This window comes from Electrona antarctica, assembly GCF_951216825.1.
Source record: "Electrona antarctica genome assembly, chromosome: 13".
Lineage (NCBI taxonomy): Eukaryota > Metazoa > Chordata > Actinopteri > Myctophiformes > Myctophidae > Electrona > Electrona antarctica.
In genome coordinates this window covers 21,724,776-21,743,592 of record NC_136794.1, presented here as the reverse complement: position 1 = coordinate 21,743,592, position 18,817 = coordinate 21,724,776, and the positions used below count along the sequence as shown (strand labels likewise).

General features: G+C 42.8%; 1 protein-coding gene across 1 annotated transcript in view; it reads left to right on the top strand.

Moving 5' to 3' along the window:
- Positions 1-18,817, top strand: part of LOC306935283 (coiled-coil domain-containing protein 148-like) — a 51,254-nt gene that overhangs the window by 4,157 nt on the left and 28,280 nt on the right. The window contains exons 2-6 of the mRNA XM_079518256.1: positions 375-444; positions 643-753; positions 3,143-3,246; positions 4,337-4,428; positions 4,578-4,729. Coding sequence (XP_079374382.1) covers positions 661-753; positions 3,143-3,246; positions 4,337-4,428; positions 4,578-4,729 — 441 coding nt within the window. The 5' untranslated portion in view covers positions 375-444; positions 643-660. The remainder of the gene's footprint in view (positions 1-374; positions 445-642; positions 754-3,142; positions 3,247-4,336; positions 4,429-4,577; positions 4,730-18,817) is intronic.

Below are 18,817 nucleotides of genomic sequence, written 5' to 3'. Positions count from 1 at the left end.
AGTAAAAAGTGCTTTGGACGAAACCTCTTAACTCCATTGGACCCTCAAACTGTCTGCTAAAGCAACTAACTCCACCACCTCTCCCCATCTCATGGAAGTAATTGACAATATATAAAGTTGCAACACCAACTTTGATGAGGCTGAATTTCTTTATTTTAAAAATATAAGGTTTTCTTAATTTCCTGAAAATTTTATATTTTTCATTTCCTGAAAATGTATATTTTTAATTTCCTGAAAAATGAACATTTTGGAGTTATGAGGTTTCCTCGCGTCCCGACAGCATAGATATGCAGATTATCCACTGAATAGCCTACATATGTATATATTTTTGCTTGTGCAGTTCAGACGTGTAATCACATTCATTATGTCTATAGCTGTGCTGCGAGGAGTGGAATGGACCTGTTATGTATGCCCTCATCACAAACTACAGAACCGTGGACCCAAGTAAGTCAGTTGTGATTGAATGCGACCCCGTGGCCTGCTGCTCTTTTGAGCAGATGTGACCTGAAGTCCCTTTGTTGTTAGGCACTGAAGTTTCAAACAACACCCAAGGCTTTGAGTCCTTTGTTCTTGTTGTAATCATAATGACTGTATATATTCTACAACATAAAAAGTCACAGGAGTTTCCTTTCATTCTTATAGAAAAACTGACGTGGATGCATGATGAGCTCAAAATACAAGCCTGCTGACTATGTAAGACTACAAGCCATTGTTGCAGCCAAGCGTCAAGAATCTGAACTCATTGGACAAAAGGTAGGAGTCAGTCATAATTCAATTATTGGTATATCATTCTTACAGTATTAGCTATTGTATTCAAGATAATTCAGCATTGGGTGAAAGCAGGACACAAAACGCACTCACTAGCAGCACTGTCATTATATTTTATTATTATGTTTTTGTACAGGGAGCAGACAGTCTTCATTACACACTATTACACACTTATCTCATTGGGAAATACTTGAACTGATAATGACACCTGATATGGAAGGTGTGAAGTAGGCCTAAAACATTCTGAACACCTCTTATGATTGAGCAGTGTCTCTTCTGTCTCTCCCTCTCTTTACCATCCGAGTGTTTTTACCTGTTTATCAGAGTACTTGGAGGCCACTCTAGTGCAGTAACCATTGTCAAAGTACTTTGAGGCCAGTCTATGGCATCAGTACTGTGGTGTCCAGCATCTCCATATTTGGGCAAAAAAGCAGAGACAGACACGCACAGAAATACCTTGAATTTATTACATAGATAATGTTCACACAGCTGCCATTTTCCTCTTACTGTAGGCCTATGCCATACTAATTGCATAACACCAAAATGCCACCTATCTGTATTTCACATAAACAGAATCTATTGCATACTCATAAGTTGCCAAAAAATATCGAGCAGAATCGGAAAATATCATCATAAAATTGGATTTTTTTAATATACACAAGGCTGCCAGAGATTTCAACCATAAAGTGTTTGACAGTCTCCTGCCTCTAAGCATATGAGCAGAGCAGAGAACTTAACCCTCGGGGCATTGGAGATTAGGCCCTCAGACCTGCAGTGTTTTAATTGGTAAACTGTGGCAGATTCTTTGTATCTCATTACAGTTGCCTGTGGCTCATTCCAATCCGTCTCTCTGCATAGACTAGATAAGACGGGCTATGTTCACATTCAGCTGCCACGTTGAAAGGCAGGTTTTTTGAGCATCTCCCTATGGTTATAGAGGGTAAATAAACAACTATGAGTCGCCGCAGGGCCATGGGATAGGATCAGATTTGCACACCAGGAAGAATGTGGCAATGTTTCCTACTGTAAATACTAGAGCGGCGAGCCGTAAGTCTTTGCAGGACACCTGATAAAAGACCTTGGTCAAGAGCACTGTAAAGAGAAGACGTGTGTCCATGTTCATGTTTTTGGGATGTTTTTCAGGGTTTGAGAGACTCATACAGATTGGAGCACAGGCCCGGACCTCTGCTCGCGTTGCGGGTTCGAGTCCCGACCCCGGCAGCTTTTGCTGCGTGTCTCTTCACATCTCTCTCTGTTTCCTGTCTACCTACTGTACTATAAATAAAGGCATAAAAATACATATATATTTATTTTAATTTGAGCAGAAATTACTCTCACGAGTCTCACCTGTGGATGAGAGTCAGTAAACCACTCCATGTAATTCAAGTAAACCTCCATGGCCTATTCTAAAGCTAAAATTTGTTTAAAGTGTGTACTGTGTATCATCCTGGCAGCGTGAGATTGACATTGTACAATTATCTGAGCCAGTGACCTGTGCAAAAAACACTGATAGAGGACAATGAAGCGCTGCATTGTGCAGAATTCCCCCCTCCTCTCCTGTCTCCCCATGACAAGAAAAGGCACATAAAATGATAGTAGATTACACCCCCCACCCGTGCCTCTAGAAAGATGGCTCATGCATTCCACTTGATCATTTCAATTTGCAACTGTTTATTCTAATTTCATGTCTCTTAACATTGATTTTGTTATAAATTAATTCATGTGGGACATGAGCCTTGCAAAGTCAGTATTTCAATGACAGAGCCATACATACTGTCGGAATAACAAATGCCTGAATAAACGTCTCCCTTGGCATGCAGACAGTGAGCGAGCATCTGCCACTTGAGTATAAGATAAGGATATGACCTGCTTATTGCCCCAAGATATTTAACTCCTGCTATGACTTCTATTCGTCATATTCACAAAGTGAAATGGTAAAATGACGCTTTTTCTCTAAAGTGCTTACACTGTGGATGTGCATTACAGTACATTCACACACCGATGCTCTCAGGTTGTAAGGCACCAACCTGGTTTAGTCTTGCACAAGAACACTTCAACACGAAGCTAGGTAGAGGCAGGGATCGATCCAGGACCATAAACCTTGAGTTCAAGCCCAACAATGGCAATGATAATGGCCATGTTAATGGGCTTATTACCCTATCTCAGATTTAGATTAGTTTAGAGATAAACTCTGTGTACCCAAGGGGAATATCTTCTCATAGCTAACATCAAACAACAATAATACATAGCAAATGGGGAGCAAACACATGAAGTACCAAATTACATGGAGATACAATTCATTGTTTTACATGGCAAATTCCACTTCCAGGGAACTCTATTTATGTCATGTTCCAATCTAATACGTCTCTTGTAGGTTCAGAGGACTCTGTCTGCAGCCAAGGCGACCAAGGAGAACTCGGCTCTGCGGCAGCACAGACAGGTGTGGGCCGGGGAGTACTGCAGGCTTGCTAAGGCTGAGTAAGAGTCCCCTATTATTTCTTCCTATTATCCTCAGACGTTTTCTGAATCCACATTATGCCCCACAGCCACCTTTTTTATGCTCTATTCATCCAAGCTAAGAAACTAACTCTGAAGAGTGTACAAGAGGAACCAAGAGGACCCTATGGGTCCTGCAGTAGGACAGATATCCTCTTCAGAGTTAAATCAACACTGGGGATTTTACTGTGTATCTGAATGAAAAAAGAGTGCAGAGGAAAGAGGTAGTGTTAAACCAGGGGGAGAGATCAATCCAGGAGGAAATGGGCCCCCTGTAAAACATTTCGATGGCCGATTTAGCATGGATGTCATCTGATAACTCAAAAGAGCAAAAGAGGGAGAGGATAGGGAACAAAGAAACAAAGCTGTAAAGGGATACACTTGGGTTGAAATGGGAGTTTTCGCTTCACCAAGTGAAGGAAGTGTAACACTTTTTTCCCTGCAAGCCGAGGCAGGGAGACACAAGCATGGGACTTTGCCAGACCCCGACGGTGTCATGCATGGTGAAGTGAGAAGGACAGTGCTAGCTCTGGGGTGCAGCCTGTTGGCGAACTAATGACTGTGTCTGAGCCACACAAGGTTAATGGTGTACACAAGCTTGGGTTTCAGTAATGAGCCGCGTCATAAAGATGTGCTACTGCTGCCAATACTTTAATCATATAGCCAAATAAACACCCCTTACGATTCATTAGCCACTGTGCAGTGTGGTGAGAGAAGCAAGTTAAAGTATTTATTTACCTTTCTTTCTCATTTTAATTGTAAAAATCACACCCGTATGAAGTGAGGGGCGATCTTATCATCGTACATCATCTAATTCCGGCCAATCAGAATTTGCGTCCTCACCTTCGTCTTCAATGTTTGTGTTACCCAATGTTTGTTTTTACACAAACACTCAAAATTGTCCACTCATTGTCAATGGTATTCAATGTTTGTGTAGGACAAAGTTTGTGTTAGCACATACACCAAAAGCTGGACATAGGAGGGGCTATCGCCCCTCAAAGAAGAAGAAAGTAGCCACCCCAAGGTGTGACGTGTGTATAATATTATGCCCATACTGTCCTTCCTACAACAGGGAGAAGGCTGAAAGTGACCTACATGAATTTCTGCAACACATCAAGCCATGCAGTAGGACAGATACAGCTATCTTCACCCTTCAAGATTATGGTAGGCAGCAGCACGCTCCGTTTTCGGATAGTCACTACTATGAAATAATATACCACTTCAGTACAAAGTTATTAGTTAATATGCATAGTAGTGTGTATCTGTGCATATATTCACTGTGTGCGTTTGTGTTCTTCCATGCTTTCCATTAGGGCCATTCCTGGAGAGGGAGAGAGAAGCATTCAGGATTGCCACCGTGGAGCCGGTTTCTCAGCTTAGGGACGACCTGCAGTTCAGACTCAGCGATGCACAACATCAGCAGCTCAATCCCCGTCCATCAGATTGGGAGCAAGTACTGCAACAGGTAGGCTATCTATCTGCAGACCTGAAGTAAAACCAGGAGAATGTATCTGTATGCCCACTGCTTGTAGACACATGGTGCAAGGTTGCGCATGGTCTCTAAACTAAAGCAGATCCAAATGTGGTAGTTAAAGGAGTACCTCTGCACAAAGTGAGGCACAAGATGTAAAAGGTTTGCTAATCTAGCAATGATTGATGAAAGAGCCACGTCATAATGAAAGGGCGACTGTGGCTCAGGAGGTAGAGCAGGTCGTCCAATGATCCATGGGTCGGCGGTTCGAATCCCGGCTCCTCCTGTCTACATGTCGAAGTGTCCTTGGGCAAGACACTGAACCCCAAATTGCTCCCGATGTGCTGGTTGGTACCTTGCATGGCTTCCGTCGCCATCGGTGTATGAATGTGTGTGTGAATGGGTGAATGTAATACACAATCTATGTAAAGCGCCTTGGATAAAGGCGCTATATAAATGCACCATTTACCATTTAATGATAATTTGCGCTGCATTTTGCTTTTCTTTTCATGATGTTTGTGGAAATGAATGGTCTTTGAAAAGCAGACCTTATTCTTATAGGGGAGAGGTGTCATGTCGTCTACCAGACATTTTATCCGCCATGCATGTGTGTCACTTCGCTTGCCTTTAATCCCATGGTGCTCCCACTTTTTTATATTCCAGCCTTGCTGGCCCATTGAGCCCATGCCCACCTGAGTGCATAGGCACAATAGAGTCCCCCCCCCCCCCCCCCCCCACACACACACACACACTGCCTGCTAAATGTCTCCCCATCCCCCCTCTCTCAATTCAATTCAAAGGGACTTTATTAGCATGGGAGACATGTTGCACTGCCAAATAAAGTGTGAAATAAAAAATTAAAATCACACCCATGTGAAGTGAGGGGCGCTAATATATTAAAGTCTAACTCATGTTGATTAGGTGATGTAATGGGGATGTAAAACAAACGTTGCCAACACAAACATTAAATGCCATTAACAATAAAGAGACAATATGATGTAATGAGGGACAATATGATGTAATGAGGGACAATATGATGTGAATTTCCCTTCATTGTCAATGGCGTTTTTAAAACAAACATTAAACCTGTATATAGGAGGCCCTCAAAAAAGCTAAGAAATGTATGTACCATTAAAATAGAATAGAGCAATGTGTAATCAGAGCTGTGTCACACAGTAACAAGAGAAAAAAACATATACAGTGAGGGGAAAAAGGGGTGGTGGGTGGGGGATTCAGATTTTACGGGGGCCAGTTTCGAATTGCAGCCATACGTAGGTGCCCTTTGAGAGCGGTTAAAATGTCATATTCTATATTTTAAGTGTTGCAACATCGAAAACTAAACATTATTCAAAAATCACACCCGTGTGAACTGAGTGGTGTAAGGTCTGTCTGACGTAATGAAATCATGTCTGACGTAATGAAATCACACCCGGATGTGATTTCACAACTGGCTTTTTTTGTGCAGAAAAAATGAGCATGGTTGCTACGGTCATCCAGTTCACCCGGGTGTGATTTAATTACGTCAGAAATTATTTTGAACATAGCAACCATGCTCATTTTTTCTGCACACAAAAGCCAGTTGTAGGAGTGGTTTACACCACTCAAAAAACTGCATAATAACAAGTCAACAATATCACTCAATATATCGTTGATATATCGATATATTGACGATATATCATATCCCAATACCGTTGCATTTTTGCAATACTGTTATTGCGCATGTTCATACCTCGATAATGATACGATAATGTCCTCATTACGACAGTTGGTTAGTGACAGTCAGTGGAAAAACAAGGTTATATAAAATATCATGCAACTCTATAAAATAAAATCACACACTAAACTATCAAACTAAGGAAAATCATTTCAACTAAACGCAAAAGTATCACAGTAACACAGCAAAAGCACAAAAATCACAATAAACCAAAACGCATATAAAATTCCACCGGCTCCCACTTACAGTACATACCTAACACCATACCACTTACAGTACATACCTAACACCATGCCACTTACAGTACATACCTAACACCATGCCACTTACAGTACATACCCAACACCATGCCACTTACAGTACATACCCAACACCATGCCACTTACAGTACATACCTAACACCATGCCACTTACAGTACATACCCAACACCATGCCACTTACAGTACATACCCAACACCATGCCACTTACAGTACATACCCAACACCATGCCACTTACAGTACATACCTAACACCATGCCACTTACAGTACATACCCAACACCATGCCACTTACAGTACATACCCAACACCATGCCACTTACAGTACATACCTAACACCATGCCACTTACAGTAGTACATACCTAACACCATGCCACTTACAGTACATACCCAACACCATGCCACTTACAGTAGTACATACCTAACACCATGCCACTTACAGTACATACCTAACACCATGCCACTTACGGTACATACCTAACACCATGCCACTTACAGTACATACCTAACACCATGCCACTTACAGTACATACCTAACACCATGCCACTTACAGTACATACCTAACACCATGCCACTTACAGTACACCTAACACCATGCCACTTACAGTACATACCTAACCCCATGCCACTTACAGTACATACCTAACACCATGCCACTTACAGTACATACCACTTACAGTACATACCTAACACCATGCCACTTACAGTACATACCTAACACCATGCCACTTACAGTACATACCACTTACAGTACATACCTAACACCATGCCACTTACAGTACATACCTAACACCATGCCACTTACAGTACATACCACTTACAGTACATACCTAACACCATGCCACTTACAGTACATACCTAACACCATGCCACTTACAGTACATACCACTTACAGTACATACCTAACACCATGCCACTTACAGTACATACCACTTACAGTACATACCTAACACCATGCCACTTACAGTACATACCTAACCCCATGCCACTTACAGTACATACCTAACACCATGCCACTTACAGTACATACCTAACACCATGCCACTTACAGTACATACCCAACACCATGCCACTTACAGTACATAACACCATGCCACTTACAGTACATAACACCATGCCACTTACAGTACATACCTAACACCATGCCACTTACAGTACATACCTAACACCATGCCACTTACAGTACATACCTAACACCATGCCACTTACAGTACATACCCAACACCATGCCTTACAGTACATACCCAACACCATGCCACTTACAGTACATACCTAACACCATGCCTTACAGTACATACCCAACACCATGCCACTTACAGTACATACCTAACACCATGCCACTTACAGTACATACCTAACACCATGCCACTTACAGTACATACCTAACACCATGCCACTTACAGTACATACCTAACACCATGCCACTTACAGTACATACCTAACACCATGCCACTTACAGTACATACCTAACACCATGCCACTTACAGTACATACCTAACACCATGCCACTTACAGTACATACCTAACACCATGCCACTTACAGTACATACCCAACACCATGCCACTTACAGTACATACCTAACACCATGCCACTTACAGTACATACCTAACACCATGCCACTTACAGTACATACCTAACACCATGCCACTTACAGTACACACCTAACACCATGCCACTTACAGTACATACCTAACACCATGCCACTTACAGTACATACCTAACACCATACCTTACAGTACATACCTAACACCATGCCACTTACAGTACATACCTAACACCATGCCTTACAGTACATACCTAACACCATGCCACTTACAGTACATACCTAACACCATACCTTACAGTACATACCCAACACCATGCCACTTACAGTACATACCTAACACCATGCCACTTACAGTACATACCTAACACCATACCTTACAGTACATACCCAACACCATGCCACTTACAGTACATACCCAACACCATGCCACTTACAGTACATACCTAACACCATGCCACTTACAGTACATACCTAACACCATGCCACTTACAGTACATACCAAACACCATGCCACTTACAGTACATACCTAACACCATGCCACTTACAGTACATACCTAACACCATGCCACTTACAGTACATACCTAACACCATGCCTTACAGTACATACCTAACACCATGCCACTTACAGTACATACCTAACACCATGCCACTTACAGTACATACCTAACACCATGCCACTTACAGTACATACCTAACACCATGCCACTTACAGTACATACCTAACACCATGCCACTTACAGTACATACACCATGCCACTTACAGTACATACCTAACACCATGCCGCTTACAGTACATAACACCATGCCTTACAGTACATACCTAACACCATGCCACTTACAGTACATACCTAACACCATGCCACTTACAGTACACACCTAACACCATGCCACTTACAGTACATACCTAACACCATGCCACTTACAGTACATACCTAACACCATGCCACTTACAGTACATACCTAACACCATGCCTTACAGTACATACCTAACACCATGCCTTACAGTACATACCTAACACCATGCCACTTACAGTACATACCTAACACCATGCCACTTACAGTACATACCTAACACCATGCCACTTACAGTACATACCTAACACCATGCCACTTACAGTACATACCTAACACCATGCCTTACAGTACATACCTAACACCATGCCACTTACAGTACATACCTAACACCATGCCTTACAGTACATACCTAACACCATGCCACTTACAGTACATACCTAACACCATGCCACTTACAGTACATACCTAACACCATGCCACTTACAGTACATACCTAACACCATGCCTTACAGTACATACCTAACACCATGCCTTACAGTACATACCTAACACCATGCCACTTACAGTACATACCTAACACCATGCCACTTACAGTACATACCTAACACCATGCCACTTACAGTACATACCTAACACCATGCCTTACAGTACATACCTAACACCATGCCACTTACAGTACATACCTAACACCATGCCTTACAGTACATACCTAACACCATGCCGCTTACAGTACATAACACCATGCCTTACAGTACATACCTAACACCATGCCACTTACAGTACATACCTAACACCATGCCACTTACAGTACATACCTAACACCATGCCACTTACAGTACATACCTAACACCATGCCACTTACAGTACATACCTAACACCATGCCTTACAGTACATACCTAACACCATGCCTTACAGTACATACCTAACACCATGCCACTTACAGTACATACCTAACACCATGCCACTTACAGTACATACCTAACACCATGCCACTTACAGTACATACCTAACACCATGCCTTACAGTACATACCTAACACCATGCCTTACAGTACATACCTAACACCATGCCTTACAGTACATACCTAACACCATGCCACTTACAGTACATACCTAACACCATGCCACTTACAGTACACACCTAACACCATGCCACTTACAGTACATACCTAACACCATGCCACTTACAGTACATACCTAACACCATGCCACTTACAGTACATACCTAACACCATGCCTTACAGTACATACCTAACACCATGCCACTTACAGTACATACCTAACACCATGCCTTACAGTACATACCTAACACCATGCCTTACAGTACATACCTAACACCATGCCACTTACAGTACATACCTAACACCATGCCACTTACAGTACATACCTAACACCATGCCACTTACAGTACATACCCAACACCATGCCACTTACAGTACATACCCAACACCATGCCACTTACAGTACATACCCAACACCATGCCACTTACAGTACATACCTAACACCATGCCGCTTACAGTACATAACACCATGCCTTACAGTACATACCTAACACCATGCCACTTACAGTACATACCTAACACCATGCCACTTACAGTACACACCTAACACCATGCCACTTACAGTACATACCTAACACCATGCCACTTACAGTACATACCTAACACCATGCCACTTACAGTACATACCTAACACCATGCCTTACAGTACATACCTAACACCATGCCACTTACAGTACATACCTAACACCATGCCACTTACAGTACATACCTAACACCATGCCACTTACAGTACATACCTAACACCATGCCACTTACAGTACATACCTAACACCATGCCACTTACAGTACATACCTAACACCATGCCACTTACAGTACATACCTAACACCATGCCTTACAGTACATACCTAACACCATGCCACTTACAGTACATACCTAACACCATGCCACTTACAGTACATACCTAACACCATGCCACTTACAGTACATACCTAACACCATGCCTTACAGTACATACCTAACACCATGCCTTACAGTACATACCTAACACCATGCCACTTACAGTACATACCTAACACCATGCCACTTACAGTACATACCTAACACCATGCCACTTACAGTACATACCTAACACCATGCCTTACAGTACATACCTAACACCATGCCTTACAGTACATACCTAACACCATGCCACTTACAGTACATACCTAACACCATGCCACTTACAGTACACACCTAACACCATGCCACTTACAGTACATACCTAACACCATGCCACTTACAGTACATACCTAACACCATGCCACTTACAGTACATACCTAACACCATGCCACTTACAGTACATACCTAACACCATGCCACTTACAGTACATACCTAACACCATGCCACTTACAGTACATACCTAACACCATGCCACTTACAGTACATACCTAACACCATGCCACTTACAGTACATACCTAACACCATGCCACTTACAGTACATACCTAACACCATGCCACTTACAGTACATACCTAACACCATGCCACTTACAGTACATACCTAACACCATGCCACTTACAGTACATACCTAACACCATGCCACTTACAGTACATACCTAACACCATGCCACTTACAGTACATACACCATGCCACTTACAGTACATACCTAACACCATGCCACTTACAGTACATACCCAACACCATGCCACTTACAGTACATACCTAACACCATGCCACTTACAGTACATACCCAACACCATGCCACTTACAGTACATACCTAACACCATGCCACTTACAGTACATACCCAACACCATGCCACTTACAGTACATACCTAACACCATGCCACTTACAGTACATACACCATGCCACTTACAGTACATACCTAACACCATGCCACTTACAGTACATACCTAACACCATGCCACTTACAGTACATACACCATGCCACTTACAGTACATACCTAACACCATGCCACTTACAGTACATACCTAACACCATGCCACTTACAGTACATACACCATGCCACTTACAGTACATACCTAACACCATGCCACTTACAGTACATACCTAACACCATGCCACTTACAGTACATACCTAACACCATGCCACTTACAGTACATACCTAACACCATGCCACTTACAGTACATACCTAACACCATGCCACTTACAGTACATACCTAACACCATGCCACTTACAGTACATACACCATGCCACTTACAGTACATACCTAACACCATGCCACTTACAGTACATACACCATGCCACTTACAGTACATACCTAACACCATGCCACTTACAGTACATACCTAACACCATGCCACTTACAGTACATACCTAACACCATGCCACTTACAGTACATACACCATGCCACTTACAGTACATACCTAACACCATGCCACTTACAGTACATACCTAACACCATGCCACTTACAGTACATACCCAACACCATGCCACTTACAGTACATACCTAACACCATGCCACTTACAGTACATACCTAACACCACTTACAGTACATACCTAACACCATGCCACTTACAGTACATACCTAACACCATGCCTTACAGTACATACCTAACACCATGCCACTTACAGTACATACCTAACACCATGCCACTTACAGTACATACCTAACACCATGCCACTTACAGTACATACCTAACACCATGCCACTTACAGTACATACCTAACACCACTTACAGTACATACCTAACACCATGCCACTTACAGTACATACCTAACACCACTTACAGTACATACCTAACACCATGCCACTTACAGTACATACCTAACACCATGCCACTTACAGTACATACCTAACACCACTTACAGTACATACCTAACACCATGCCACTTACAGTACATACCTAACACCATGCCACTTACAGTACATACCTAACACCATGCCACTTACAGTACATACCTAACACCATGCCACTTACAGTACATACACCATGCCACTTACAGTACATACCTAACACCATGCCACTTACAGTACATACCTAACACCATGCCACTTACAGTACATACCTAACACCATGCCACTTACAGTACATACACCATGCCACTTACAGTACATACCTAACACCATGCCACTTACAGTACATACCTAACACCATGCCACTTACAGTACATACCCAACACCATGCCACTTACAGTACATACCTAACACCATGCCACTTACAGTACATACCTAACACCATGCCACTTACAGTACATACCTAACACCATGCCACTTACAGTACATACCCAACACCATGCCACTTACAGTACATATACCCAACACCATGCCACTTACAGTACATATACCCAACACCATGCCACTTACAGTACATACCTAACACCATGCCACTTACAGTACATACCTAACACCATGCCACTTACAGTACATACCTAACACCATGCCACTTACAGTACATACCTAACACCATGCCACTTACAGTACATACCTAACACCATACCACTTACAGTACATACCTAACACCATGCCACTTACAGTACATACCTAACACCATGCCACTTACAGTACATACCTAACACCATGCCACTTACAGTACATACCCAACACCATGCCACTTACAGTACATACCTAACACCATGCCACTTACAGTACATACACCATGCCACTTACAGTACATACCCAACACCATGCCACTTACAGTACATACCCAACACCATGCCACTTACAGTACATACCTAACACCATGCCACTTACAGTACATACCTAACACCATGCCACTTACAGTACATACCCAACACCATGCCACTTACAGTACATACCTAACACCATGCCACTTACAGTACATACCTAACACCATGCCACTTACAGTACATACCTAACACCATACCACTTACAGTACATACCTAACACCATGCCACTTACAGTACATACCTAACACCATGCCACTTACAGTACATACCTAACACCATACCACTTACAGTACATACCTAACACCATGCCACTTACAGTACATACCTAACACCATGCCACTTACAGTACATACCTAACACCATACCACTTACAGTACATACCTAACACCATGCCACTTACAGTACATACCTAACACCATGCCACTTACAGTACATACCTAACACCATGCCACTTACAGTACATACCTAACACCATACCACTTACAGTACATACCTAACACCATGCCACTTACAGTACATACCTAACACCATGCCACTTACAGTACATACCCAACACCATGCCACTTACAGTACATACCTAACACCATGCCACTTACAGTACATACACCATGCCACTTACAGTACATACCCAACACCATGCCACTTACAGTACATACCCAACACCATGCCACTTACAGTACATACCTAACACCATGCCACTTACAGTACATACCTAACACCATGCCACTTACAGTACATACCTAACACCATGCCACTTACAGTACATACCTAACACCATGCCACTTACAGTACATACCTAACACCATACCACTTACAGTACATACCTAACACCATGCCACTTACAGTACATACCCAACACCATGCCACTTACAGTACATACCCAACACCATGCCACTTACAGTACATACCTAACACCATGCCACTTACAGTACATACCTAACACCATGCCACTTACAGTACATACCTAACACCATGCCACTTACAGTACATACCTAACACCATGCCACTTACAGTACATACCTAACACCATACCACTTACAGTACATACCTAACACCATGCCACTTACAGTACATACCTAACACCATGCCACTTACAGTACATACCTAACACCATGCCACTTACAGTACATACCCAACACCATGCCACTTACAGTACATACCTAACACCATGCCACTTACAGTACATACACCATGCCACTTACAGTACATACCCAACACCATGCCACTTACAGTACATACCCAACACCATGCCACTTACAGTACATACCCAACACCATGCCACTTACAGTACATACCCAACACCATGCCACTTACAGTACATACCCAACACCATGCCACTTACAGTACATACCCAACACCATGCCACTTACAGTACATACCTAACACCATGCCACTTACAGTACATACCTAACACCATGCCACTTACAGTACATACCTAACACCATGCCACTTACAGTACATACCTAACACCATGCCACTTACAGTACATACCTAACACCATGCCACTTACAGTACATACCCAACACCATGCCACTTACAGTACATACCTAACACCATGCCACTTACAGTACATACCCAACACCATGCCTTACAGTACATACCCAACACCATGCCACTTACAGTACATACCTAACACTATGCCACTTACAGTACATACCTAACACCATGCCACTTACAGTACATACCTAACACCATGCCACTTACAGTACATACCTAACACCATGCCACTTACAGTACATACCTAACACCATGCCACTTACAGTACATACCTAACACCATGCCACTTACAGTACATACACCATGCCACTTACAGTACATACCCAACACCATGCCACTTACAGTACATACCTAACACCATGCCACTTACAGTACATACCTAACACCATGCCACTTACAGTACATACCTAACACCATGCCACTTACAGTACATACCTAACACCATGCCACTTACAGTACATACCTAACACCATGCCACTTACAGTACATACCCAACACCATGCCACTTACAGTACATACCCAACACCATGCCACTTACAGTACATACCTAACACCATGCCACTTACAGTACATACCCAACACCATGCCTTACAGTACATACCCAACACCATGCCACTTACAGTACATACCCAACACCATGCCACTTACAGTACATACCTAACACCATGCCACTTACAGTACATACCTAACACCATGCCACTTACAGTACATACCTAACACCATGCCACTTACAGTACATACCTAACACCATGCCACTTACAGTACATACCTAACACCATGCCACTTACAGTACATACCCAACACCATGCCACTTACAGTACATACCTAACACCATGCCACTTACAGTACATACCCAACACCATGCCACTTACAGTACATACCTAACACCATGCCACTTACAGTACATACCTAACACCATGCCACTTACAGTACATACCCAACACCATGCCACTTACAGTACATACCCAACACCATGCCACTTACAGTACATACCTAACACCATGCCACTTACAGTACATACCCAACACCATGCCACTTACAGTACATACCTAACACCATGCCTTACAGTACATACCCAACACCATGCCACTTACAGTACATACCCAACACCATGCCACTTACAGTACATACCCAACACCATGCCACTTACAGTACATACCCAACACCATGCCACTTACAGTACATACCTAACACCATGCCACTTACAGTACATACCTAACACCATGCCACTTACAGTACATACCCAACACCATGCCACTTACAGTACATACCCAACACCATGCCACTTACAGTACATACCTAACACCATGCCACTTACAGTACATACCTAACACCATGCCACTTACAGTACATACCCAACACCATGCCACTTACAGTACATACCTAACACCATGCCACTTACAGTACATACCCAACACCATGCCACTTACAGTACATACCTAACACCATGCCACTTACAGTACATACCCAACACCATGCCACTTACAGTACATACCTAACACCATGCCACTTACAGTACATACCTAACACCATGCCACTTACAGTACATACCTAACACCATGCCACTTACAGTACATACCCAACACCATGCCACTTACAGTACACACCTAACACCATGCCTTACAGTACATACCCAACACCATGCCACTTACAGTACACACCTAACACCATGCCACTTACAGTACATACCTAACACCATGCCACTTACAGTACACACCTAACACCATGCCACTTACAGTACATACCTAACACCATGCCACTTACAGTACATACCTAACACCATGCCACTTACAGTACATACCTAACACCATGCCACTTACAGTACATACCTAACACCATGCCACTTACAGTACATACCTAACACCATGCCACTTACAGTACATACCTAACACCATGCCACTTACAGTACATACCTAACACCATGCCACTTACAGTACATACCTAACACCATGCCTTACAGTACATACCTAACACCATGCCACTTACAGTACATACCTAACACCATGCCACTTACAGTACATACCTAACACCATGCCTTACAGTACACACCTAACACCATGCCACTTACAGTACATACCTAACACCATGCCACTTACAGTACACACCTAACACCATGCCACTTACAGTACATACCTAACACCATGCCACTTACAGTACATACCTAACACCATGCCACTTACAGTACATACCTAACACCATGCCACTTACAGTACATACCCAACACCATACCACTTACAGTACACACCTAACACCATACCACTTACAGTACACACCTAACACCATGCCACTTACAGTACATACCTAACACCATGCCTTACAGTACATACCTAACACCATGCCACTTACAGTACATACCTAACACCATGCCACTTACAGTACATACCCAACACCATGCCACTTACAGTACACACCTAACACCATGCCACTTACAGTACATACCTAACACCATGCCTTACAGTACATACCTAACACCATGCCACTTACAGTACATACCTAACACCATGCCTTACAGTACATACCTAACACCATGCCACTTACAGTACATACCTAACACCATGCCACTTACAGTACACACCTAACACCATGCCTTACAGTACATACCCAACACCATGCCACTTACAGTACACACCTAACACCATGCCACTTACAGTACATACCTAACACCATGCCACTTACAGTACACACCTAACACCATGCCACTTACAGTACATACCCAACACCATGCCACTTACAGTACACACCCAACACCATGCCACTTACAGTACATACCTAACACCATGCCACTTACAGTACATACCTAACACCATGCCACTTACAGTACATACCTAACACCATGCCACTTACAGTACATACCTAACACCATGCCACTTACAGTACATACCTAACACCATGCCACTTACAGTACATACCTAACCCCATGCCACTTACAGTACATACCCAACACCATGCCACTTACAGTACATACCCAACACCATGCCACTTACAGTACATACCTAACACCATGCCACTTACAGTACATACCTAACCCCATGCCACTTACAGTACATACCTAACACCATGCCTTACAGTACATACCTAACACCATGCCACTTACAGTACATACCCAACACCATGCCACTTACAGTACATACCTAACACCATGCCACTTACAGTACATACCTAACACCATGCCACTTACAGTACATACCTAACACCATGCCACTTACAGTACATACCTAACACCATGCCACTTACAGTACATACCTAACACCATGCCACTTACAGTACATACCCAACACCATGCCACTTACAGTACATACCCAACACCATGCCACTTACAGTACATACCCAACACCATGCCACTTACAGTACATACCCAACACCATGCCACTTACAGTACATACCCAACACCATGCCACTTACAGTACATACCCAACACCATGCCACTTACAGTACATACCTAACACCATGCCACTTACAGTACATACCTAACACCATGCCACTTACAGTACATACCTAACACCATGCCACTTACAGTACATACCTAACACCATGCCACTTACAGTACATACCTAACACCATGCCACTTACAGTACATACCCAACACCATGCCAGAAATCTAAAACATGTCACCAAGTGCACA